Here is a 21,616-nt window from a genome sequence, read left to right on the forward strand (position 1 = left end):
TTTTTTACAGAATGGAATTAAAATTTTAAAAATATTTTGATAGGGTTTTTATTTTTGTAGATTAAACATAATTTATTAATGTTATAATAGAAAACATTATAAAAATGTTGTATTAATTAAAAAAACAGTAAAAATTTAAAGTAGAAATATCATTTTGAGGTTTTTTTTTTTATTTGTATTTGACATAAATTATTGGTGTTAGAATTAAATGTTAAAAAAAAATGTTATACTAATTTAAAAAGTAAAAAAAAGTTTATTTTAGATTGATAATAAATTATTGCAAAGAAAATTAGAAGTAGAAATAGAAATTTTAGGTTTTTATTTTATTTTATTTGTTTATATTTATTTGTTGTTTGATTAAATAATGTTATTGAATGATATAGTAATTTTGATTAATTTTTTTATTAAAATTAATTAAAAGTACGTTTTAGGGTAACTGTATTGGTGTATTTTTACACCGATACGGTAACCGCGTTCGGTATGAATTCGGAAAGAAATTATGACGAGGCAGAGATGGTACACTTTGAGGAAACAGTTGCAATTTATGACGATCTTGTTGCGGCGAACATGAACTTAATTTCACAAATCGAAGAACAAATAAAAAAAAATAATGAAGGTGCATCAGTCATGATTCTTTGTATGATTGCCTTTGGATTGAAATTGTTACGCACAATGGCTACTACAAGCAACTGTATCAGTGACTCCCAACCACAAAAAGAGCGTCGCAGACAAGAATTGATGGAGTACTTGGTTCACACTGAACAGTCTCGTCACATTATTCGCATGGGACCAGAAGCTTTCATTAAATTATGTGAACGAATACGGGGAACTGGACTTGTTAAAGATGCATATCGATCAACCGTGGAAGAACAAGTAGCGAAATTTCTTCACATTATTGGGCATAATGTGAAGAATCGAAGTGTGTCATTCTTTTTCCATCGGTCTGGAGAAACAGTTTCCCGTCACTTTCATAATGTTTTGAGTGCCATTTTAAGGTTGGAGGGGGAATTTTTAATTCAACCAAATGGAACGGTTGTAGAACCACACATCCTTAACAACAGTCGATTTTTCCCCTACTTTAAGGTTTGTTGATAAAAACATTACTTCAAATTATGTGTAATGTCTTCTTTAGGTTGTGGTTAATTAAAGTTATGAATTTTTGTTTACATTAGGATTGTTTAGGGGCCATAGATGGGAGTCATGTACGTGCTAAGGTTGCACGTGCTGATGCGCCTCGTTTTCGAGGGAGAAAAGATTGGCCAACCCAAAACATATTTGCAGCCTGTGACTTTGACATGAAGTTCACATATGTCTTAGCCGGTTGGGAAGGAACTGCCTCCGATTCAAGGATATTGAAAGATGCTTTGGTACGAGGCGATCCTTTGGTTATTCCAGAAGGTTAGTTATAGGGGATTGGGTGTGCAGAAAAATTAAAAGGTTTTAGTAATATATACTAACCCAGTTTTCCACAATCTTTGTAGGAAAATACTATCTTGGTGATGCAGGTTTTATGTTAAAACGAAATGTAATAACACCTTATCGCGGGGTCAGATACCATTTGAAAGAATATTCGCGAAGAGGACCACAAAATGCAAAAGAGTTGTTTAATCATCGACATTCATCACTTAGGAATGTTATTGAGAGAACCTTTGGGGTGCTTAAAAAACGTTTTCCAATTATAGCCAGTGGGACTGAGCCACATTATGATGTGGATACCATGACAAAAATTGTTTTAGCTTGTTGTATTCTGCATAACTTTCTACGCGGGGTCGACAATGATCAGTCTCTGCTTGAAGAAGTAGATAATGAATTGTTAGAACAAGATGTCCAACCAAGCACCACCCATGCTCGTGAACATGATTACAGGATAGGGTGTGATATTAGGGATGATATAGCAAACGAAATGTGGCAAGATTATGTAAACAATTAATTTAATGAAATAATTTATTTTCTACCATTTTTCAATGTTTGTCATCCTAACTTTATTTAAGTAAATTAGATGGATCGCGGAAAAAATGTGGCTTCAAATTCATCAGGTTCTTATCGAGAGTTCACCAAGTGGACGGCGGAGATGGACCTAATTTTGCTCAATGCAATGATTGACGAGGTACAAAAAGGGTATAGAATTGATGGTAGCTGGACCACTCAAGGATACACTAACATAGTTATGGCTTTAAATGAGGCTGGTTTATCGGGTCTTAAGAAAAATAATGTGAAGAACCGGCAGAAAAGCCTGAAGGACAGGTGGAGGGAAATCCATGATTTGTTTGGTGGATTGAGTGGTTTCGCATGGAACCAGACCACTAAACTTTTTGAAGCCGAGGACGAAGTTTGGAGTGAGCTGATTAAGGTACAATGATAAGTACTTTTTTACGTAAGATGAACATTTAACTTCACATGTCGAATGATATACTAATATGTGAGATGTATGTAGGCCAAACCATCTGCGGCAAAATGGCGTTTCACTCCCATTCGCCATTATGACCTCATGGAGGAGTTGTGGTCTAATGATAGAGCCACGGGAAGTCGGGTGAGGACAGCCCGTGACATGAATTCACCTCCTGACATGACCAATTTCAATGTCAACCTTGGGGAGAATAATATGGATTATATCCCCGAACCACCGAACTTTGAGGAGGCAGATGACTACGTCCCACGATCACCAGCTGCTGAATTCCAATCTGATGACACTCCTTCAGACACACCATCAAACACTCCTTCTATGCCGTCTGCTGGCTCTGCGGGCACATCCTCATCCCGAGGATCAAAGAGAAAAGGCCCCACTATGTACGGCATTGATGAACAATTTGCAATGTTGAATACTAATCTTCAACAATGTGTGTCATCAATGAAGGATGGAAATGAAAATGCCTCTCAGTTGGTTAATATTGCTCGTGCACAGGCAACGGCAGCTCAAGATATAGCTGCCGAAATTAGACGAAGAAACGACCTATATGCTGAGCATGTACACCACCATCGACGCCATGCCTCGTACCAGTACTCAGAGTCTGATATTTGGACAATGCTCGTGGAGCTAAACATTCAAGATGAACAACTCATGGATCAATGCTATGAGTTTTTATGTGACCATCCCCGAAGAGTTAAGCAACTATTTGGGATGCCATATGAGCGTCGAATGACAAAATTGTTTGGCTTTATGACTAGGCATTGATGTCATATCTCTGCGTGGGGTTACCTTTAATTATTATTAATCTAATATTTGACTGTCTTTGTTAGTAGCTGGACATGTAATATTTGACTCTCTTTCTTACTTATTGGGTATGTAATATTTGACTGTCTGTATTAGTTATTGGACATCTAATATTTTGTTTTGTGAACTCCTACTTTCATTTGCAATGTAATATTTTGGTTTTTGTCATTGTTATATTATTGCTTTATGATATTATGTTAACTTCTGTTTAGTTATTTATTGTAGTAATTGCATTATAGATGGCATCATCATCCCACAAACGTAACAGAACCCGTAAGGGTAAATCTCCAGCAGAAGATGTTGACGTTCCTCCTCCACCAACGAGGATTCCAGAAGTTCTTGATTATTCAAGATACTTCAGTACCAGGCGTCAAATGGTGGTTTTTGAAAAGAACTTTCACGCAAGACCAGTATTACCACCAAAAGTGATGCATACTCCATTTTTTGCTGGTCCAGGATTTCAATTCCAAAATCTTCTGAATTGGCAAGGTTTACAACCTTTCCTCGGAATTAATCTTCCGTATTATGAGGATTTGGTAAGGGTTTTTTATACAAATGCAAAATTCACACATGCTGGTCACCTTGCCATTGAGATTTGCGGCAAAATGATACACATCAAAGAAGTGGATTGGATGACCATTGCTCATCTACAATATGACGGTCTTAAGTTAACCCCCGGGACGATCCCTGAGGAAGTTAATTTTGATCGAGCACTAGCACTATCCACCATGATTCGTGAAGATGTTGAAGGTCAAAATCTGAAAAATGTCGGTAGTCTGAACATGAATGACCGACTGTTGCATTACACATGGGTGCATATCTTGTGCCCTCGAGGAAGCAATTATGCACAACTGCTGAATGAAGATATTTTCATGATGTGGTTAATCAAGAATAATGTACGCATTAATTGGCCTCATTACATAATGCAACAGATCATCAAATGTCGGGATAACAAGATGCCTCTCCCATATGCAAATTTGATAACGAGGATCTTGCAGGTGTATGGCTTTGACTTGTCCAATGAACAAGCAACAATGCTAGGCTGGAATCATTACTTTGGGAAAAAAAGTATGACAAAATTAAATATATTCCAGGTCAATGGCATATGGCAACTTGGTAGACCACAACATGCAAACGAAGAAGATGATGAAGAGGATGAATTGCCACCACAAGATGATGAAGGTGGTCAACCTGAGGAGGAAAACCCCACTCAAAGGGAATTGTTAAATCAGATTTTGTCCGGCATGGAAAGAATGAATACCCGATTGGACAGAATGGAGGTTACTCTGGCTGACATTCGACGTCATCAAGGCCATTGAGTGTGTTATTATTATGTTATTGTCATTGTTATTGTTATTTTTATTTCTAAGTTTCATGTTGAACATTGATGAATTGTATTTGTTATTTTTGACGTTGACATTGTTATTGTTAAGGTTTTATGCTACTTTTCATGCTACTTATTTACATAATCATATTGTTTTTAATGCAACTTTTTTACCATCTTATTACTTCGACAGCATTGGTTAAGTGTCATTAATGTCTACGTATCACAACACGTCGTCATCTAGTTGTACTGGTTGTAGTGTGCAAAAACGTGGTACTTTTACCCATGCTACTGGGACCACAAGTGCCTTCGTTGATCCTATTTGTCATTGTGGACAATTTGCTGTTTTGAGAATAGCGACAACACAAAAAAATGCTGGGAAAAAATTTTGGGGTTGTCCCAACTACAAGGTAAAATTTATTCAATTAGGTTTCAAACAAACTTAAGAATGTTATTTTAAACTTATTCATTGTTCAATTTTATTGTTTTCTTCAAAACAGATTAGAAGTGGCATGGTTCTAGGCTGTAATTTTTTCAAATGGTGCATTGAAGACGTTGCCGATGAAAAAGATGAAATTATTATCATACAACGGAATAAGATATGTCTTCTAGAAAACCGTTTGAAGATCTCCACAAGAAGGATTCAAATGTTATTACTAGGAATGTCTTTTCTTTTTCTAATTAACATTATTATGTTCTTCATGTAATGACTTTACATTATATATTTTGACACCTACTTAATTTTCATGTTATATTCCAAATTTCTATTTTTTTTTCAATATATTTATTTTGCTATTCATAATAATGAAAATTATTATTAAAATTAATTTTATATATATTTGTATATATATAACATAACATAATTTATAAAATCATTTATAATATTAAAATTATGTAAATAAATTAACTTAAATAAAAAAATTCTTAATTAATATAAAATGTTAAATAATATAATTATACTTTAATTTAAAATTATAATTAACTAAAATATGAAATAGGATTAATCATTATTTATTCTTTTTTTATATAAAGGGTAAAATTGTAATCTTACAAATTTTACTATTCAAAATATATTAAAATACTCTCACAACTATCACACCATTCACAATTTCCAATAAACTTTATTCACACATCCACTCTAACATACCCCAATCCAAACAACCTCAACTTTCTTCACACTTTCTTCACACTTCCACTCCCACTCACCCTCAACTTTCCACTCCCCCACACCCCCTAATCCAAACACACCCTTAAACTGTGAAGCAAACTTTTATTATTCTCTAATTGAAATTGAAAATGATAATTTCCACACTTGAAAATTTACTTTAGAAAAGTTATTTTTAGAACATAACACATCCTTCTTATGTTTTCTTTTGTAGTTTGATTTATATGAATTCAGCCTCTAAAATTAAGTACTTCATATACAATACGAAAATATCCTACGAGGCCTTTTTAATATATCAAGGATATTTTTTTCAATGAAAAAAATATGGAAATAGATAAATTTTAAGAAAATTGTGTAAATGGATCATTGTATTTTTAAAATACAATTTTTATATTAAAAAATCGTGTCTTGAAATACAAATTCACATATAATTTTGTAAAAATTTAAATTTAGTCAAATCATATTTAATATATGTATATGTATATGTATAATGATGCTATTTTTTTAATCAGGTCTTCTAGCTTTTTAATTGCGACCTAAAAAGTTATGATTGAATGTGTTGTCATAATTATTCCATATATATTTTTATGTTTGCAGAGATTGCATGAACGTAATATTATAATTTAGTTTTGTTGAGTAACTATTAAAACTTAGATATGTAATAATCATGTCAAGGTTCACATTGAAGCTTTTAGATGAGGAGAAGAAATGTCAGTTATAATTGTGATTAAAAGTACAAAGTTTCATCATGTCTTGGTTCCAATAAAACTTCTAGTTATTTTTTATCTCCTTAAACAATGATTTTTTAAATTGTTTTTTATTTTTTTTTAATTGACGGCTTTATTTATTGTGAATTGGAATATGAATTAAAAAAATTAATTAAAAAATAAAATAAGAATGATGGTTCAGAACAAGTTTTCTAATGTTATATAGTTGGATTTAAAAATTATTTATATGTTAAAGAAAACCCTAGTAGGATACTGTAGAGCACACAAACCAATAGAAAAGTTTAGAGTACTGTAAAGTACATATTAGACTGAAAGAATTACTAAGAAGTGTATAAATGCGCATCAAAATTTCCTTCTGTGAAAAGCATGGAATATAGTACAATGAATATAAGAAAAATAATGATTATCTTAGAGTTAAAGAAACTTACGTACGTGTATATCGCTCACTCGACCTTCCATATTTTTTTAGGTGTATGGTTTGCCTTAATAGCCAAGAAATCAAAAGTAAGAAACCAAAAGTAAGAAAGTGAAGTAGAATAATCATAGTAATACAGTGATTACAAAAGCTTTCAACATTTCATAATTGACACCTTCCCTCTTATACGAAGCTGTAAAGCAGTCTGCATAATGACATTACCTCTTTTACATCTTTTCACTCTTTCCCCTTTCTTAATTATTACTCTTACAATCTCTATTTGCTTTTCATTCCCCCACTTTGATTGCAAGGACACGTTTTAATTCAAGAATAAGAGTCAAATTACATTAAAGTGAGAAGCGAAAAATATATAATCAATTTTTAATATTTAAGTTTATAATGTTAAAGTAAATAGAAATAGGGTTTTTCTCCCGAAACATTTTCAAACTTTACCAAATCAACTCATTCACCACTCCATTTGTTTCACCGCCACGTGTGGCATAGTAAGACACGGTATTGACAAAATAAAAAGTCAATGGTTCCTTTGTGTAGCATTCTATTGCTTTTTGTTTGTTTGCTTTCGTTTTTTAGATTTGTTATTGTTATATATAAATGTAGAGCTCATAATTTTATTTTTTTTAAGTTTTACATGTATGTAATAGGGTAGCTTTTCCTTTTTTTGCACATTTTTTTCATCTGAATATACCTAGGTTCAAATAGCTCAGTAACATGTATGCATCATATCATACAATGTAGTATCTCCGCTATGTTTTCGTATATCAACATAAAAATATCTGATATTTTGGTGCACACAATTTTCTTTGTAACATGGACACAGAATCTGCAAATCATATTATCTTCATTCAGCATAAAATATTGGTGTGATGTTTGTGAATTCTTAGCTCAACAGAGACGATTGTCATTCATGGATTATGTTATGAGACATTAATATCAGTGATCTTCAAGAATAGAATTTGTTTAACTCTTGTTTTGAATATGAAAAATATTAATATGAGCAATTTTCATGATCATAGTGAATAACTTGTCGACTTAAACCGAGTAAGACATGGATAATTTCGTTCCAATTCTGTAAAAATATATATTTAATTTTTACCAAAAGAAGGCTATATTTTAAAAAAAAATCTTTCTTATTTTTCTTAACTAAAATGTACATAAATAGAGACAAAAATTCTGAAGGGGGAAATCTGAACATAGTACGATTGTGCCTAACATAAACCCTGTGTGACCGTGTCCTACGTTGCCACGATGTGTTGCAACACCCTCACATTTGCAAGCTTCTATGTTGCTGCTGTAATATCGTTTCGATATTAGCGCCTCAAATCATGCCCTTTTATCACATTTTCTTGTGTTGTAAGTCAAGTGGTCCTTTATATTAAAGACAAAGTCAAGTGGGCCTCAACACTACACCTTACCAATCTCCAATTTTATGGCTTTCTACTCCTTCCTTTCTTCTTCATCACTTCTGTTATATACTCTTTTCTTTTCTCCACAAATGAATAAAATGTGAATATTATTAATAATTAGAAACAATCATAAATTAAAGAATTTCTATGACAATATTTTAATTCATCACCAATTGTCTCTGATATTTAAGTGGTTATTGTATTTGTAGGATTATTTCTAAATTTTATTAAAAAATATAGTTCATGTGACAAAAGCATCGTCCCTAATGAAAACATTGTCTTCATTATTTATTTATATTTTCCATATTAATGGAATAATAAATTTAATTTTAAATTAATACAAAAAATTAAACACTTTAACTTGCAATATATATACATATATATAAAGTATAAATAACAGTAACAATTATTAGTTAATATTTTAAAAATATTTAATAACACTATTAATATAATTTATATATAATATGTATGATATATAATACATTTTTAATTGATTATCAAAATTCAAAATATTTAACTTTTTATACGTAGTTTGGATCTCTTTATAATTTTAAAGAAGTTAAAACTGACCAAAGCAAAAATTATGAGAATATATTAACTTTAAATAAATTTTTTGATTGAAAATATGAACTAAAATATAAATTGAAATTTATACTATTTTTTCATATCATAAAAGACATTATTATATGATGATAAAGTGAAATTTAATGATTGTAATAACTTTTAAATTTAATTTATTTGTTAAAATGTGTACAAGACTTTTACTATGACATTTAGTCTAATTATTCTGTACTTAAGATGAACAATGTTTACAAACACACATAAAAAACAGTTTGAATTTCACTTATATATTAATTTATATTTTTCGTGACGGATTAATTAAACATAAAAGCTTCAAATTTCTAGTAATAATAACAATAATAAGTCAAAAAATTCTAGAAAGTTATCAATATTATTTTGAAAATTTTAATAATATGATAAAATTATTTTTTTCAGTATTGTAATACTTAATGAATACGTTACTAGCAATAGAAAATAAACGACCAGTGTTTGTCACTTATATGATGTAAACAAATTGAATAAAATTCGTAATAAATATTATCTAAAAGGAAATGAATTTAAAATAAAATAAATCATTTTTATATAAGTTACAAATGAGTTATGTATTTAGTTGGTTTTAAAAGTTTCTTCATGTAAATTTAAGAGTTTGACACTGCTGCTTCAGGATTTTTTTCTAAAAAAAAAAATCAACAAAAATTTAATTTTTTATGTAAAAGTAAAACAAAAAAATTACAAAGAATTTTTTTTTAAAAAAAAAACCTATGAAGCTCCACTCCAGAAAGTTTTAATAACCTGAGTTTTTACTTAAAAAAGTTCCTTGAGTTAGAAGTTACTGTCAAAATTACGCCAAAGTTATGTTTCTATTACCTAAATTACATTTCAGTTGTTTAATTTAACAAATTATTTTTAATAAGTTCTTTATTAATGATAATACGCGCTAAAATTAATATTTCTCGTTGATATTTTTACATTACTTATAATTTCTTAATATATGTATATATAATCATTATTAATGATGTTACTGGTTTTTATAATTTGGTCACGGTTATAATTATATTAATGATGAAATATAAATTCATCAAAATGGTGTATACTTGATGAAAATCTTCTGTTACTGGATTTTACTCACTAAGAGCTATATTTCTTGTGGTATTATTAATTTTTCTAGGTTTGATGGTTTCAGAAAATAGATTTTTTTAACTTTTTTACTATTTTTTTACTTTAAAAAATTACTTGTTTAACCTTTTTATTGTTCAAATATTTAAAAACAGACAAAAAAGATTATGAAGTGGTATTTTTACAATAAAAAAAATAATTTTATAAAAAATTATTATTTTGACTTGTTAACGATTATTATTTAGAGTCAGCACGGATTAAGGATTGTCAGTCATTACTAATAGAAATACAAGAATATTAGTTAAGTTAGATAGAGTTGGTTTAGAACAATTTTTCGTTGAGTATTCTGAAAGAAAAAAGAGTTTATTTATAAATTAAAAAAATTAAAAAATGTCATGAAAAATAGTGCATTAAGAATAAATGGGTTTATTTAAATTTGATTAATTTTAACGGTTGAGTTTTTAACAGCACCCTGCAGGTCTTTTGAAACGCCAGCATCTGAGAAATGTTTTGGATGTTTTGTGTTGATTGGTTTAATGAATCATTTAATGCAACAATAAAAAGGTTGGAGGCGACATAGCGAATCAAACCAACAGCTTTTATTTGGTTTGAATTTGGTAAAACAAGAGAAAACAAATCAAAACAAATCTTGGCGAGTAGTTTTGATCAGCTTTCATTTTCTTTATTTTTTTATTTTCCCTTTAAAATATATATCAACTACACCGTTCTGCTACACTCCAGATTTGTGATTAAAAAGAAACAATATTCTATTTTTTGTCTACTTAAAGAAATAAAATCTTATATTAAAGCTATGGTTGTTAAGGCGTTTTCACGCGGGACCCACAACTTGTGGCGGTGCTGCTAGTTGTGTTCCGCTGTGTTCCTAACCATTTGCAGCTTCCAATTCTTGAAAAGATTAATAACGTGTCGCGAAAATTGTTTTAAAAAATAAAAGATGTGGTTAAAAATATGAGAAAAAATCGGTAGTAAAAGTTGAAAATTGGGATGATGGAATGTGTAAAAAAATTTAAATGATAAAATTTATAAAATAATATTAATAATAATTAAGTAATAAAAGGTGTAATTGAGATAATAGAAGGTGTATGAGGAATGATTGGTTGCGTGAAATGGATTGGGCCCACGTGAGAAAAGGCCAGCTGTATGAGTATGAAGAAGGTCCCACAAAACAGCAAATGAGAAGGAGCAAAGAGAGAATTGAGAGAAGATTGTGGTAATTGGAAAAGAAGCAAAAAAAGAAAGTCACATAAGCCGAAGGGTCACTCACACACCCACCCGCTATGTCCCTCTGTCTGTCACATGCGCCTAATCTCCATCTGGGACCCTTCCAGACTGGATCATCCTGCTTTCAATTCAAATTATGTTTCTTCAATACATAATCCACTCTAACTCAACTCTCCTATCTTTTACTAAATACTATTAAACTCAATATATAATTATTTAATATTATAATGTAAGTTCATGGACCATTATTGATAATTTATGCTCGTTATCCGACCCAAATATATAGTATAATATTAAATTATGAGATTCAATCAATTAATTTTAATTACTTAATTATCACTATAAATAAAGAAGTTTGAATTTTGCTCATATAACACTCTACACAAAACATCATCTAATACATAACTTATCCTATATCACTTTAAATGTTCTAGTTCATTATTTGTCTATACCTTTTGTCTGAAACAATAATCAACCATTAATTTCTTCCTTCAATTATTTTAATATCTTAAAAAGAATCTCAAGTGAACATTAACATCTAATTCTAATTATTAATTTCAATTTATAATTGATATCGCAATTAACTTTACATTTAATTATATATCTGCTTGATATCGCAATTCTCAATTCGGATTCTCTAATCAATAATTAATGTATTACCTTGTTTTAAATTTCCTATAAAAGTTATGATTTTAGCCTTTTTCATAGGAAGTGAAAGTAGTTAATTTGTAAGCTTATTTGTTGACAGGTCCTTGAAATGTAAATGTATGATTCATTAATAAACCCGTGAGTTCTGAGCTTATTGATCTATATTGCAAGACAGCTTTGTGAGCCTACTTAAAATTTTATTATGAGATAGATCTTCAAATTAAGCATGCATAAAAAATAAAATTAGACTAATAATAGGTTGACAAGTGAATTAGAACATTTTAAGGAAGGTGTAACCTGATTTATTGTCACCATTAAATATATTTCTTCAAAAGCATTAAAACTAATCCTTTCATCATTTTAAGTAATTAATGGGAAAGTGGATAGTTTTCCTAAACAGCCACACGTCTTTGTTGAGTTAAAAATAGAGCGTTTTAGGCTGGCAGATGGTATTGTATTGAAATAAAAATTAAAGAAAAGAAAAGATTTGAAACGCGGTGTAGAGTGGTACGTCAGACACGTTGATCTAACGGCTAATGGTGGTCCATGACACAAAAACCATCGGTCCCGATGAATGGGCACGTATCCGTTCTGTTCCAACAAAGCCATCGTCATCATCATCAACGTCAAAAAAAGACCAACCTCATCGATTACGAAAACTAGGTAGGGCCTATATAAACCTTTCGCCACATCCCTCATACTCCATCACTCTCTCTCTCTTCCACACACACATTCACTCTTCACACTGCGATTCACACCAATGAATCGCAACAGTATTTTCTCTCTCGCCTTCATCTGCATTGTAATCGCCGGCGTCGGAGGTCAGTCTCCGGCGTCAGCGCCGTCGGGCACACAGCCAACTCCCGCCGCTTCCACTCCTGCTGCAGCCCCTTCCACAACCAAATCACCTGCTCCCGTTGCTTCCCCCAAATCCTCTACTCCCGCGGCGTCCCCTAAGGCCGTAACCCCCGCATCGTCCCCGGTGGCATCTCCTCCCACCGTTGTGGCTCCTGCCCCAGCTACCAAGCCTCCGGCAGCGTCTCCTCCGGCTGCGGCGCCAGTGAGCTCCCCACCGGCTCCAGTTCCGGTAAGCTCTCCTCCTGCGCCTGTGCCTATAGCTGCTCCCGTGGCGGCGCCCCCCACCCCTGTGGCTCCGGCTCCGGCTCCGGGAAAGCACAAGAAGAGTAAGAAGCACGGTGCTCCAGCACCTTCACCGTCGTTGCTCGGTCCCCCTGCTCCACCAACAGGGGCTCCTGGTCCCAGCGAAGATGCTTCTTCCCCTGGACCTGCATCTTCTGCCAACGATGAGGTATGTTTTATCTCTACTGTGTTCTTTCAACGCTGATTTTGTACAATGTGCATCAGATCTGTGATTTATTGTCGTTGTAAGTCCCATATCCACCAGTAACAACGCTAAAAGAGTGGATACAAGAGATAGATAACCTTGTCTTTTGAATCAAAGTTATGTTGTTATGTTCGTACAAACACAGGTTCTATAACTTGTTTGAACTTAGCTGTTGTTAGGGTTTGACACTTTTACCACCTCAAAACTGAAAGTGAACTCAGATGTAAGCTTGCAGTGTGGCCACGCGCCACTATTAACCTGTCGAGTTGTTTAGGATAACCATTTACACATTTACTTTGTAACTGTTGAGTAAATCTAGGATTTGCAAATTGTGAATACTTTAACACTATTAACAGTGGGATCTGACATTTTTGCTTTATATTTTCAGAGTGGAGCAGAGACCATCATGTGCTTGAAGAAGGTTCTAGGAGGTTTAGCTTTGGGTTGGGCTACCCTTGTTTTGGTCTTCTAGACAGCCTTTGTTGCTGTTATTATATTCTTGTATTGTATCATTTATTTCCTTTTTCTTCTTTTTCCACCCTCTTTTGGGTACACATTACATTTATTTACATTGTTACTTGGGACTCTTATTATTCCATTCATGTCCTCCTCATTGCTGCTGCTTCCCGTTTCTTCCTTCGTTTGGGTTTAGATCCATGCTAGCTTTTCTGTTAGTCTTCGATAACCGCTTCAAATATTACTTATCTTTCAATTTTCTAGTACAATACGAATTACAATCTTTAGACCTAATTTTAAGTAATAACAATACAGTTCAAATTAACCATTCTTAATACTTCCCAATTGATTAAAACTATTATTTTATTATTATTTGTTACTCTTCGAATCATGCTTTTTGGTTGAGTGAAAATGAAGATAGTAAAGGAACAAGACAGAAGAAAACAAAGAAAAATGTATAAATTATTGTTTCCCTTTTGTTTTTCAATTGACATTATATGTTCTCCCGGTTTTTCTTTGCTTCTACTCAACCCAACGCGTGTTAATGGTTCATTTGCGTCTCAAGGCGTCAATGCCATTGACTCCTTGGATCAACAACTGGTACCCGTATTATAACTACTGCACTGGCGCCACCCATACCACATCACCAATCCAACTGCCATCAATGCAACACTAAAACTTATTGTTTTTTTATGGCTTAAATAACTTTATTAAATTTTCTTAGTTTTTTACGTAGTTCTAAATAAAAAAATTATAATTATTGATGACTTCTTTTTCGATTTTTTTGTTATTTAATAACATTTATTGTAATACACATTTTGTTATGTAAACTGACACATGTACTGTTTCCTTTGTTTTCAGTTAATAATTTTTCATATTATGCTTTTTTGTCTTTAATATTTTTTTTTTCTACTTTGGTACTTAATAAAAAAATTATTTTTTACTTCTATTTTTGTCATTTATTAACAACATTTACGTGATAAATTATGAGATTAGTAACTATATTTTGGTTGAATAGGAATAGGATGATATGTTATTACGAGGTGGACTTTAAACCTAACTCAAAACCATAAAACTGGCTCTTGAGGTTTGCACCCACTTATATACAATGAAATAGCGGGTGACACGATAGGCCCAATACAAACACTCGCTAGGATAGGCTCGAAATGGCTTTAAAATTATATTACGAAGTGAACTTTAAGCCTAACTTAACGCCATAAAACCGGCTCATGAGGTTGAGGTTTGCACTCACTTATATATAATGAAAGGCTCTAATCTCTAGTCGATGTGGGATCCCCAACACATGTGTAAACATTAATTATAGGGAAATGATACTGTTTACAATCATATTAATGATTTTTTTTTCCTTCAAACGGATTAGTTTTAAAAGAAATACATATATAAAACTGATAGGAATTAAAATATAAATAAATAAAAAATCTTAGGAACCAAAAGAATATATATATATATATATATATATATATATATATATATATTAACAATAAAACATGAAGATCAAAACATAAATCAACAATAATATATAAAATATAAATTTACAAGAGATAGAAAAATTATTTAAGCTTTTATTATAAAATTGTGTTAATATATTATATATATACACACATAAACGCTTCTAGGGAGATCACCTGCTTCTTCAAACTCCTAGAGAAAAATAAGATATAGCTATAAACAAAAAAATACGAGATGAGCTAATATATTTTGATTGAACATTTAATAATGTGTTTTCCAGAATAACTTTTATATTAAATATATTTTAGAAAAAACTTTCTAGAATGAGACTGAATTAGATGGAGTATTTTAATCATTTTATTTATTTGATGGGAAGATTTTTGACGGGACTATGCAAATTCTTTACCAATTGGACTCAATTTGCATAGCCTGCATGCCAAACTCTTAATGCACTACGTGTACTTTTGCATAACTTGATTTCATTTGTTTTTCATCTTTTGTGAAACTTGTTACGACTTCAATATGTTATCGTGTCATTAGTTTGTATTTTTGGCCTGGGAGCACTAGAGATATTATAAACCATCATAATTGAGATTGTGAGCTTTGAGAGACATTAATTATGATTATAAATTTAAGAAATATTTCGAAAGTTTTAGAGGATTTGACGTTGTTCACACCAATGAACACAAGGATTATAAGTAAATTTTTTGTTGAGTTGCATTCTCTAATTTTGTACAACAACGTCCACTATTGTGAGGACAATCATATTCACAAACCAGCTGTTTCTTCCGCTTTTGCACACTCCCATAAATTTTATAATTTAAAAAAAAAATTGTAAAAAAGTTAAAATGTTTAAAGTTTTAGTTATGGATGTTTGTTTTCTTTATCTTTTGGATTGTGTAATCCGGTGACTATCTGAATCTGGAATTAGGTAATTCGGAATTTATTCTTAAATTTAGTAAAAGTTTTGAGTTAGTCTGTTTGTAAAATTATATTTTGAATTAGGTAATTCAAAACATTTTTTTTAGAAAAAATGTATTTTGGAATATGTAATTTGAAAACCATTTTATGATTTGAATTTTTTTTTGGATTGGTAGAATTCGAAAGTATTTTTTAAAAAAAAATCATTCTGATTATATAATCTATAAGTTTTTTTTTAATTTTTGAAAAAAAAAATATTACACCATCCATAATCCTTTTCTAAATCCAGAAAAAAAAATATTTTTTTATTGAAGGACAAAAATGTATTTTCGCATAAAGTAGGGAAGTGTCACAAGAATGTATGAGTGCAGGAAGAAGCAGGAATATTAGCCCATGATTTCAATAGCACTCTGAGCTTAAGAATAAAGTTAAACTTTGAAATTCTTGTAATGAATTTGAGAATTGAAGATAGCTTTTTCTTTCTTGATTCTCATTCGAGAATGATCTTTCCATTTTTTTCTTGTTTGAGATCTATCAAAAACTATGTGTGGATAGAACTTCTTCTTTAGGATTGAGAGACATGTCCCTTTAGGATTATCTGAATTGATTGCATTACATTAATATATATTTGATTTTTTTAGATGACTGATGAATTCATCATCACATATGTATTATCGTTTTAAATTAATAAAATATATTTAGTTTATTATGTGATATATACAAGCTTATATTAACTTTTATTTGGTTATTTGTTTCGTAACTTATTTTAGTACACACATTTGATATTTTTTTTTACCTTTTTTCTATAATTATTTTATCTTTATTCAATTATATTTTTTTATATTTAATATTAGAAAAAAAAATGTGTATGATTTTATATTAAATCCTTAATAATATCATATTTATTTTATTATAATTTTTATTATTTTGTAAAATATTTGTAATTAATATTTTAAAAAAAGTCAAGAAACGAGTAGGGAACAAGTACAAAATAAAACAAACATTTTATACCCATTGAACGTAGAAAGAAGAATAAAAATAAACTTTTACATTATAAAAATATAAATGAGAAATTGAGACCTGTGAACAATAGTTTCCCATCAATACTTCTACTAAGTTAAATTATAGGAAGATGGATTAGAATTTACATCATCAAAAGGTAAGTTTAATCTAATTAATAAAGTAATATATATTATTAAATATATTTATCAAAGGCTTATCACCATTGTCATTATGGTTGCTACCAATCTCATGGTCACAATTGTTTTTACTACAATTTAATAATTATCAGAACTATAATTGTCACTACCACTGTAATTTTGGAAAGACGATTAATAAAATCATATTAATAAAAAAAGGGTATTAACGTAAATTCAACATTATGTGGTTTCATAAAAAAATACCCATAATGTAATAAGTACTTCTTCTGTTTTAACCATTAAAAATATTATATCTTAGCCAGTGGCAAGCGGTGAAATTTTAGGGAGTAACTCGGTATAAAAAATTTGTGAACACGCCAGATCTAAACCCGGGTGAACAAGATTAAACCTTTTGAATCGCTCTAGGGTTTAATTTTGCATTCTTATTCCAGTGGAGTTACTCAATTCGACGGAAGCTACATCTGAGAGTTTGGATCCGCCACACGCCGGTAACTTCCGTTTCCTGTTTTGTTGACTCAGACATTCATCTGAACAACCCAATCTATGATTGCAATTTGGATTTGTGGTTGTGTTTGATTGAAAACCTTGGAAGGTGTGCGCGCCTGGTTTCAAATGATGATTTTAGAACTAAATTTGTGAATTTCATTGTGTAACAAAGTTATCTAGCCCTCATTAAAAAAATTGCCAGTATACGAAGTTCATGTTCATGTTCTGTTCGCTGTTCCTATGGTCAATATCTACCCTCTAAACTCTGTGTTTGCTATCTGTATATGACTTTGGGAAGAGGATTTTTTTAGAACCATGTACTGGAACATTTTGATCCCATTTAAGAGCTTAAACCATGTTTCAGATTTTCTTGGAATTTTGAAATGAAATATTAGTTTTTAATACTAAAAGTTTCAAATTCTTGCATGGCTGGGTTCGTTGACTCTTTGAGATTATTTTTCAAGTTATGATGGAGAGGAGGAAGTGTTCTGTTTTTTTTTTTCTTACTGTTGTGGGTGAAGAAACCTATTGTTTTTATTAGTTGAATTTTGAAGAGTGATCAGCAAACCTGTGAAGTTCTTTCCACAAAATGGCATTCTCTAGTATTAAATTTGTACTGTTGTTCTCTGCCAATTTGATGTGAAAACTTGCCTCTTGATTTCGACACAACATCTGGGATTTGATGCAGGGAGCTCATTAACTGTTATTGGTTTCGTACTGAATTTCACATAATTCTTCCTTAGTGATTTCAGATTGCAAGGAAATCAAACCATATGTTATACTGCCTACATAAATCAAGTTCGACTTTGTTAGATTTTCTTACCATATTGCTTTTAAGCACTTTGATAAAGTAGTTCAATAAAGTAGCCCTTTCATGAATGATGCAACCCTTAATTTTATTCTCCCAGTTTAAGAGAGAGTACACTGTATATACACTATATAAGCCTCTTAGGGAGTGTCATAGAATCTTATTTAATATTTATTTTTGTTCTTCATTCTTAATTATTAATCATAGGTCTGCATGAGGTTTTGTTTAATCTATATTTTTATCTGTTTTTATTTCTTTCATTTTTTAATTATTTAGGCCAGCTAACCCGCCAATTTGCAAAATACTGGGGGTTAATATATTTAACCCGTTTCCAAAATAAGATGGGCCAACCATCCTGTCCCCCTTTTGGCCACTTCGTTGTTCAAAGTGGGCTAACATGTTTTGCCAATGTTAATTGCAGCTAATTTGCCTTCATTTCTTGAGACATCACATTTGCAGAAGATTGTGATTCCTATTAGTTTCATTTTGGAAATTTGCGAAATCGAAGTTGCAGATGGCTTTGCGAGGAGTTTGGCAACTTGACAAGCTGGTTGTCAGCTATTGCAACTGGGGTGGAAGTAGCAGAGGTATAAGGTACAGATGCATTCTTACTATGTCTTCAGTCTAATGCATTTACGCCAATATTCTTATTCATGTTATTGGGAACAATACTGCTTTATTTGTTGGGTATCTGGGTTTATAGGTTTTCCAAGTTATTATACTGCTCTTTATTTGTTTATACACTGCAAATTTGCAAAAATATGAGGCCATATTGTGAGTTTTGAAAGGATATAGTGGAATAGTTCATAAATGTTCTGCCGTCTTGACTTTTATACATGATATGTAATTTAATGAGTGGATAAATAAATGAATATTCCTTCCAGGACTTAGCAATTGAAATTGCTTACATAATAGCTTATCTTCTAATAATAACAAGGTTTTAATCAGATTACTGTTGTTCAGAACAGATATTGTGTTGCCCTTCTTTGATCTTATTTCTCCTTTGCTGCCTGCTTAATTTTTGTTCTTCGATTTTGGTTACTAGTAAAATTCAAGTCTGGAAACTAGTTGCCTACTTAATAACTGAATTTTCACCTCTGACTGGGAAAATTTATGAATTACAAATTACAAACTACAATTTGTTCTTGTTTGTATTGGTGATTTTACAGAAATGTAAGAGTTTTGTTTTTTGTGCCTTATTGGCTTCGACTTCATGCCAATCATAGCCTTTTAACAACCAAGTTAGAGAAAGTTTTCAATCAACTGTTTTTCTTGATAACCTCAATTTTCCTTTTGATGGCCTTGCACTATACCTAGTATTGAAGGCCTGGAACCAAAGTGTTAAAAATAATATATGCTCCTGCTTTGAACAGTGTATTCTCACTTTAGTTTTAAATATTTGATAGGGCATTTATGGAGTCTCATTTGCCAGCATTTAAGGAGAAGAATCCTCAATTAGAGGTGGTTACTGAACTAATACGTGGTCAGCATCCACATCTGAAGGGATTTTACAGTAAGATTCTTGTGCTCTTTTGTAGCTTTGTTACTAGTTTATCTTAGTTGTAATTGATGATTCTCCTATGCGATTTCACATGGGGCTGAATGCTGGGTGGAAAAGGAAACGATAAATTTAGCTCTATTATTACAATGGATGAGTGGACACACTGCCCAAGATTAATGCATTAGAGAGAAAGATAGATAGCATCTATTGTGAAAAGAAGATCCAAATAATAAGGATAATCCAATATACCTGTGTACTGTTTTGTTTGATTTATGTAGTCGATCCCACATAGTGGGAATACATTTTTGTTGTGATTGATGATTAAGTTATGAAATGCAGAGAACAGGAATCAGCGAGTGATATGTGTGAAGAATATGGATCCAGAAGACATACATTTGCACGCAACTAGGCTAAGGAATGCGTTAGGAAGGAAGGTGGTGAAATTGAGGACAAGACACGTAACTAAACATCCTAGTGTGCAAGGTACTTGGACAACTGCTCTGGAATATTAAGATATAAAACTGTCTGTGTGAGAAAGTTCCTCTACTTAAGGTGATTTAATCAATTTGTGATACAATGGGTATAAGTTCTCACATCTGGCACAATTTTTTCTTGAGCTCCTTTTCTGTATTAACTCATTCTTCTTTTCTTTTTCTGGTTTGTATTGTTTGCTTCCCAACCATGAAGCTAATGAAAATTTAGGGCATGATAAAAGTGTTTGTTAGTTCAGTTTGAAGCTTTTTGTTTAGCGCGTGTTGCATTAATGGAAGAAATAGTTGCTTAAGGACACAAGATTTTTAAGTTTGGCCGCAAAAAAACAAAAGAAAAAAGAAACTAAAATAAACCACTTGTAAATAAATAAATAAATCCTTTCGTAGTCGAAATTTACAAGCTTAATTCTCACCTTTTTAAGTTGGTTTTGAAATGTTCGTAATTTGGGTCTTGAATAATCTTGATTGGCATCTCGTATGGTTCTGAAACATAATAGACAATTTGGCTATTCTTTTTTGGAAGTGATCGTAAAAAGTACATGCTTATGACCCTTTTTGCCAGACTATAGTAGCACAAGATTTAGTAATAAGGATAGGTGAAAGGAACTTCAAACATTTGGTATTTGCCCCAGTTTGCACAAAAGTATTGGAACCATATAAAGCTGACCACAAATACAATGATTTCCTTGTTGATCGAGCAACCTTTCTAAAGGAATTGTTCAGTTGTTAGCTTCTTATAGAGCATTTCAGTTAGCGCAGACCATTTTCTTAATGAGGTTATCTTCACTAAATTTTGAAGGAATCTATCATTGGAAATATTTTACTTGGTGCATCAGATTTCTTCAACTTAAAGAAAAAGTTTCTTATATAAGAAATTGTTTCTTAGAATAAAAACACGAATTCTTAAGTAAAGCAAAACAAATTAAGTAAAGTTTATTTAAAATATAATCAAGTAAAAGTGAAGAAAATATTAAGTATGACTATTTTAAGGTTTTTTGAAATATTTTGCTATTATGACAAGGCAGAGTATGTGTTTCTTAAAAATGACACATTCGAATTTATTATCATGCATTCGTAAAAGTGGTTTCTAAATTTTGATCTAAAGTCTAATTTTCTTTGACAGTATTCCCCAGTTGAGAATAGT

The 21,616-nt window shown here is 31.3% G+C and overlaps 3 protein-coding genes across 3 annotated transcripts; all 3 read left to right on the top strand.

The window, feature by feature from the left end:
• Positions 1-612: 612 nt before the first annotated feature.
• Positions 613-3,172, top strand: LOC150028895 (uncharacterized). The gene is made up of 5 exons (XM_090300162.1): positions 613-1,083; positions 1,173-1,398; positions 1,482-1,918; positions 2,000-2,350; positions 2,435-3,172. Exons 1-5 carry the CDS (start codon positions 628-630, stop codon positions 3,170-3,172), a joined length of 2,208 nt encoding a protein of 735 aa, XP_090156288.1. The 5' UTR covers positions 613-627.
• A 9,315-nt stretch (positions 3,173-12,487) lies between these two features.
• LOC137808250 (uncharacterized) lies at positions 12,488-13,792 on the top strand. The gene is made up of 2 exons (XM_068609277.2): positions 12,488-13,143; positions 13,568-13,792. The coding sequence occupies exons 1-2, from the start codon at positions 12,595-12,597 to the stop codon at positions 13,649-13,651; spliced, it is 633 nt and encodes a 210-aa protein (XP_068465378.2). The 5' UTR covers positions 12,488-12,594; the 3' UTR covers positions 13,652-13,792.
• Positions 13,793-17,466: 3,674 nt separating this feature from the next.
• On the top strand, positions 17,467-20,695 carry LOC137808251 (large ribosomal subunit protein mL43). The gene is made up of 4 exons (XM_068609278.1): positions 17,467-17,674; positions 18,902-19,074; positions 19,887-19,993; positions 20,321-20,695. Exons 2-4 carry the CDS (start codon positions 18,995-18,997, stop codon positions 20,491-20,493), a joined length of 360 nt encoding a protein of 119 aa, XP_068465379.1. The 5' UTR covers positions 17,467-17,674; positions 18,902-18,994; the 3' UTR covers positions 20,494-20,695.
• Positions 20,696-21,616: the final 921 nt, after the last annotated feature.

This window comes from Phaseolus vulgaris, chromosome 3, assembly GCF_051622355.1.
Source record: "Phaseolus vulgaris cultivar YP4 chromosome 3, ASM5162235v1, whole genome shotgun sequence".
Lineage (NCBI taxonomy): Eukaryota > Viridiplantae > Streptophyta > Magnoliopsida > Fabales > Fabaceae > Phaseolus > Phaseolus vulgaris.

Bases quoted from the DNA above. Each gene is read 5' to 3' on its own strand.
- LOC150028895 (XM_090300162.1), top strand. From the start codon at position 628: ATGATTCTTTGTATGATTGCCTTTGGATTGAAATTGTTACGCACAATG. The intron at 1,399-1,481 runs GTTAGTTATAGG...CAATCTTTGTAG, and splicing joins TCCTTTGGTTATTCCAGAAG to GAAAATACTATCTTGGTGAT. The intron at 1,919-1,999 runs GTAAACAATTAA...TAAGTAAATTAG, and splicing joins ACGAAATGTGGCAAGATTAT to ATGGATCGCGGAAAAAATGT.
- LOC137808250 (XM_068609277.2), top strand. From the start codon at position 12,595: ATGAATCGCAACAGTATTTTCTCTCTCGCCTTCATCTGCATTGTAATC. The intron at 13,144-13,567 runs GTATGTTTTATC...TTATATTTTCAG, and splicing joins CATCTTCTGCCAACGATGAG to AGTGGAGCAGAGACCATCAT.
- LOC137808251 (XM_068609278.1), top strand. From the start codon at position 18,995: ATGGCTTTGCGAGGAGTTTGGCAACTTGACAAGCTGGTTGTCAGCTAT. The intron at 19,075-19,886 runs GTACAGATGCAT...AATATTTGATAG, and splicing joins GGAAGTAGCAGAGGTATAAG to GGCATTTATGGAGTCTCATT. The intron at 19,994-20,320 runs GTAAGATTCTTG...TATGAAATGCAG, and splicing joins ACATCTGAAGGGATTTTACA to AGAACAGGAATCAGCGAGTG.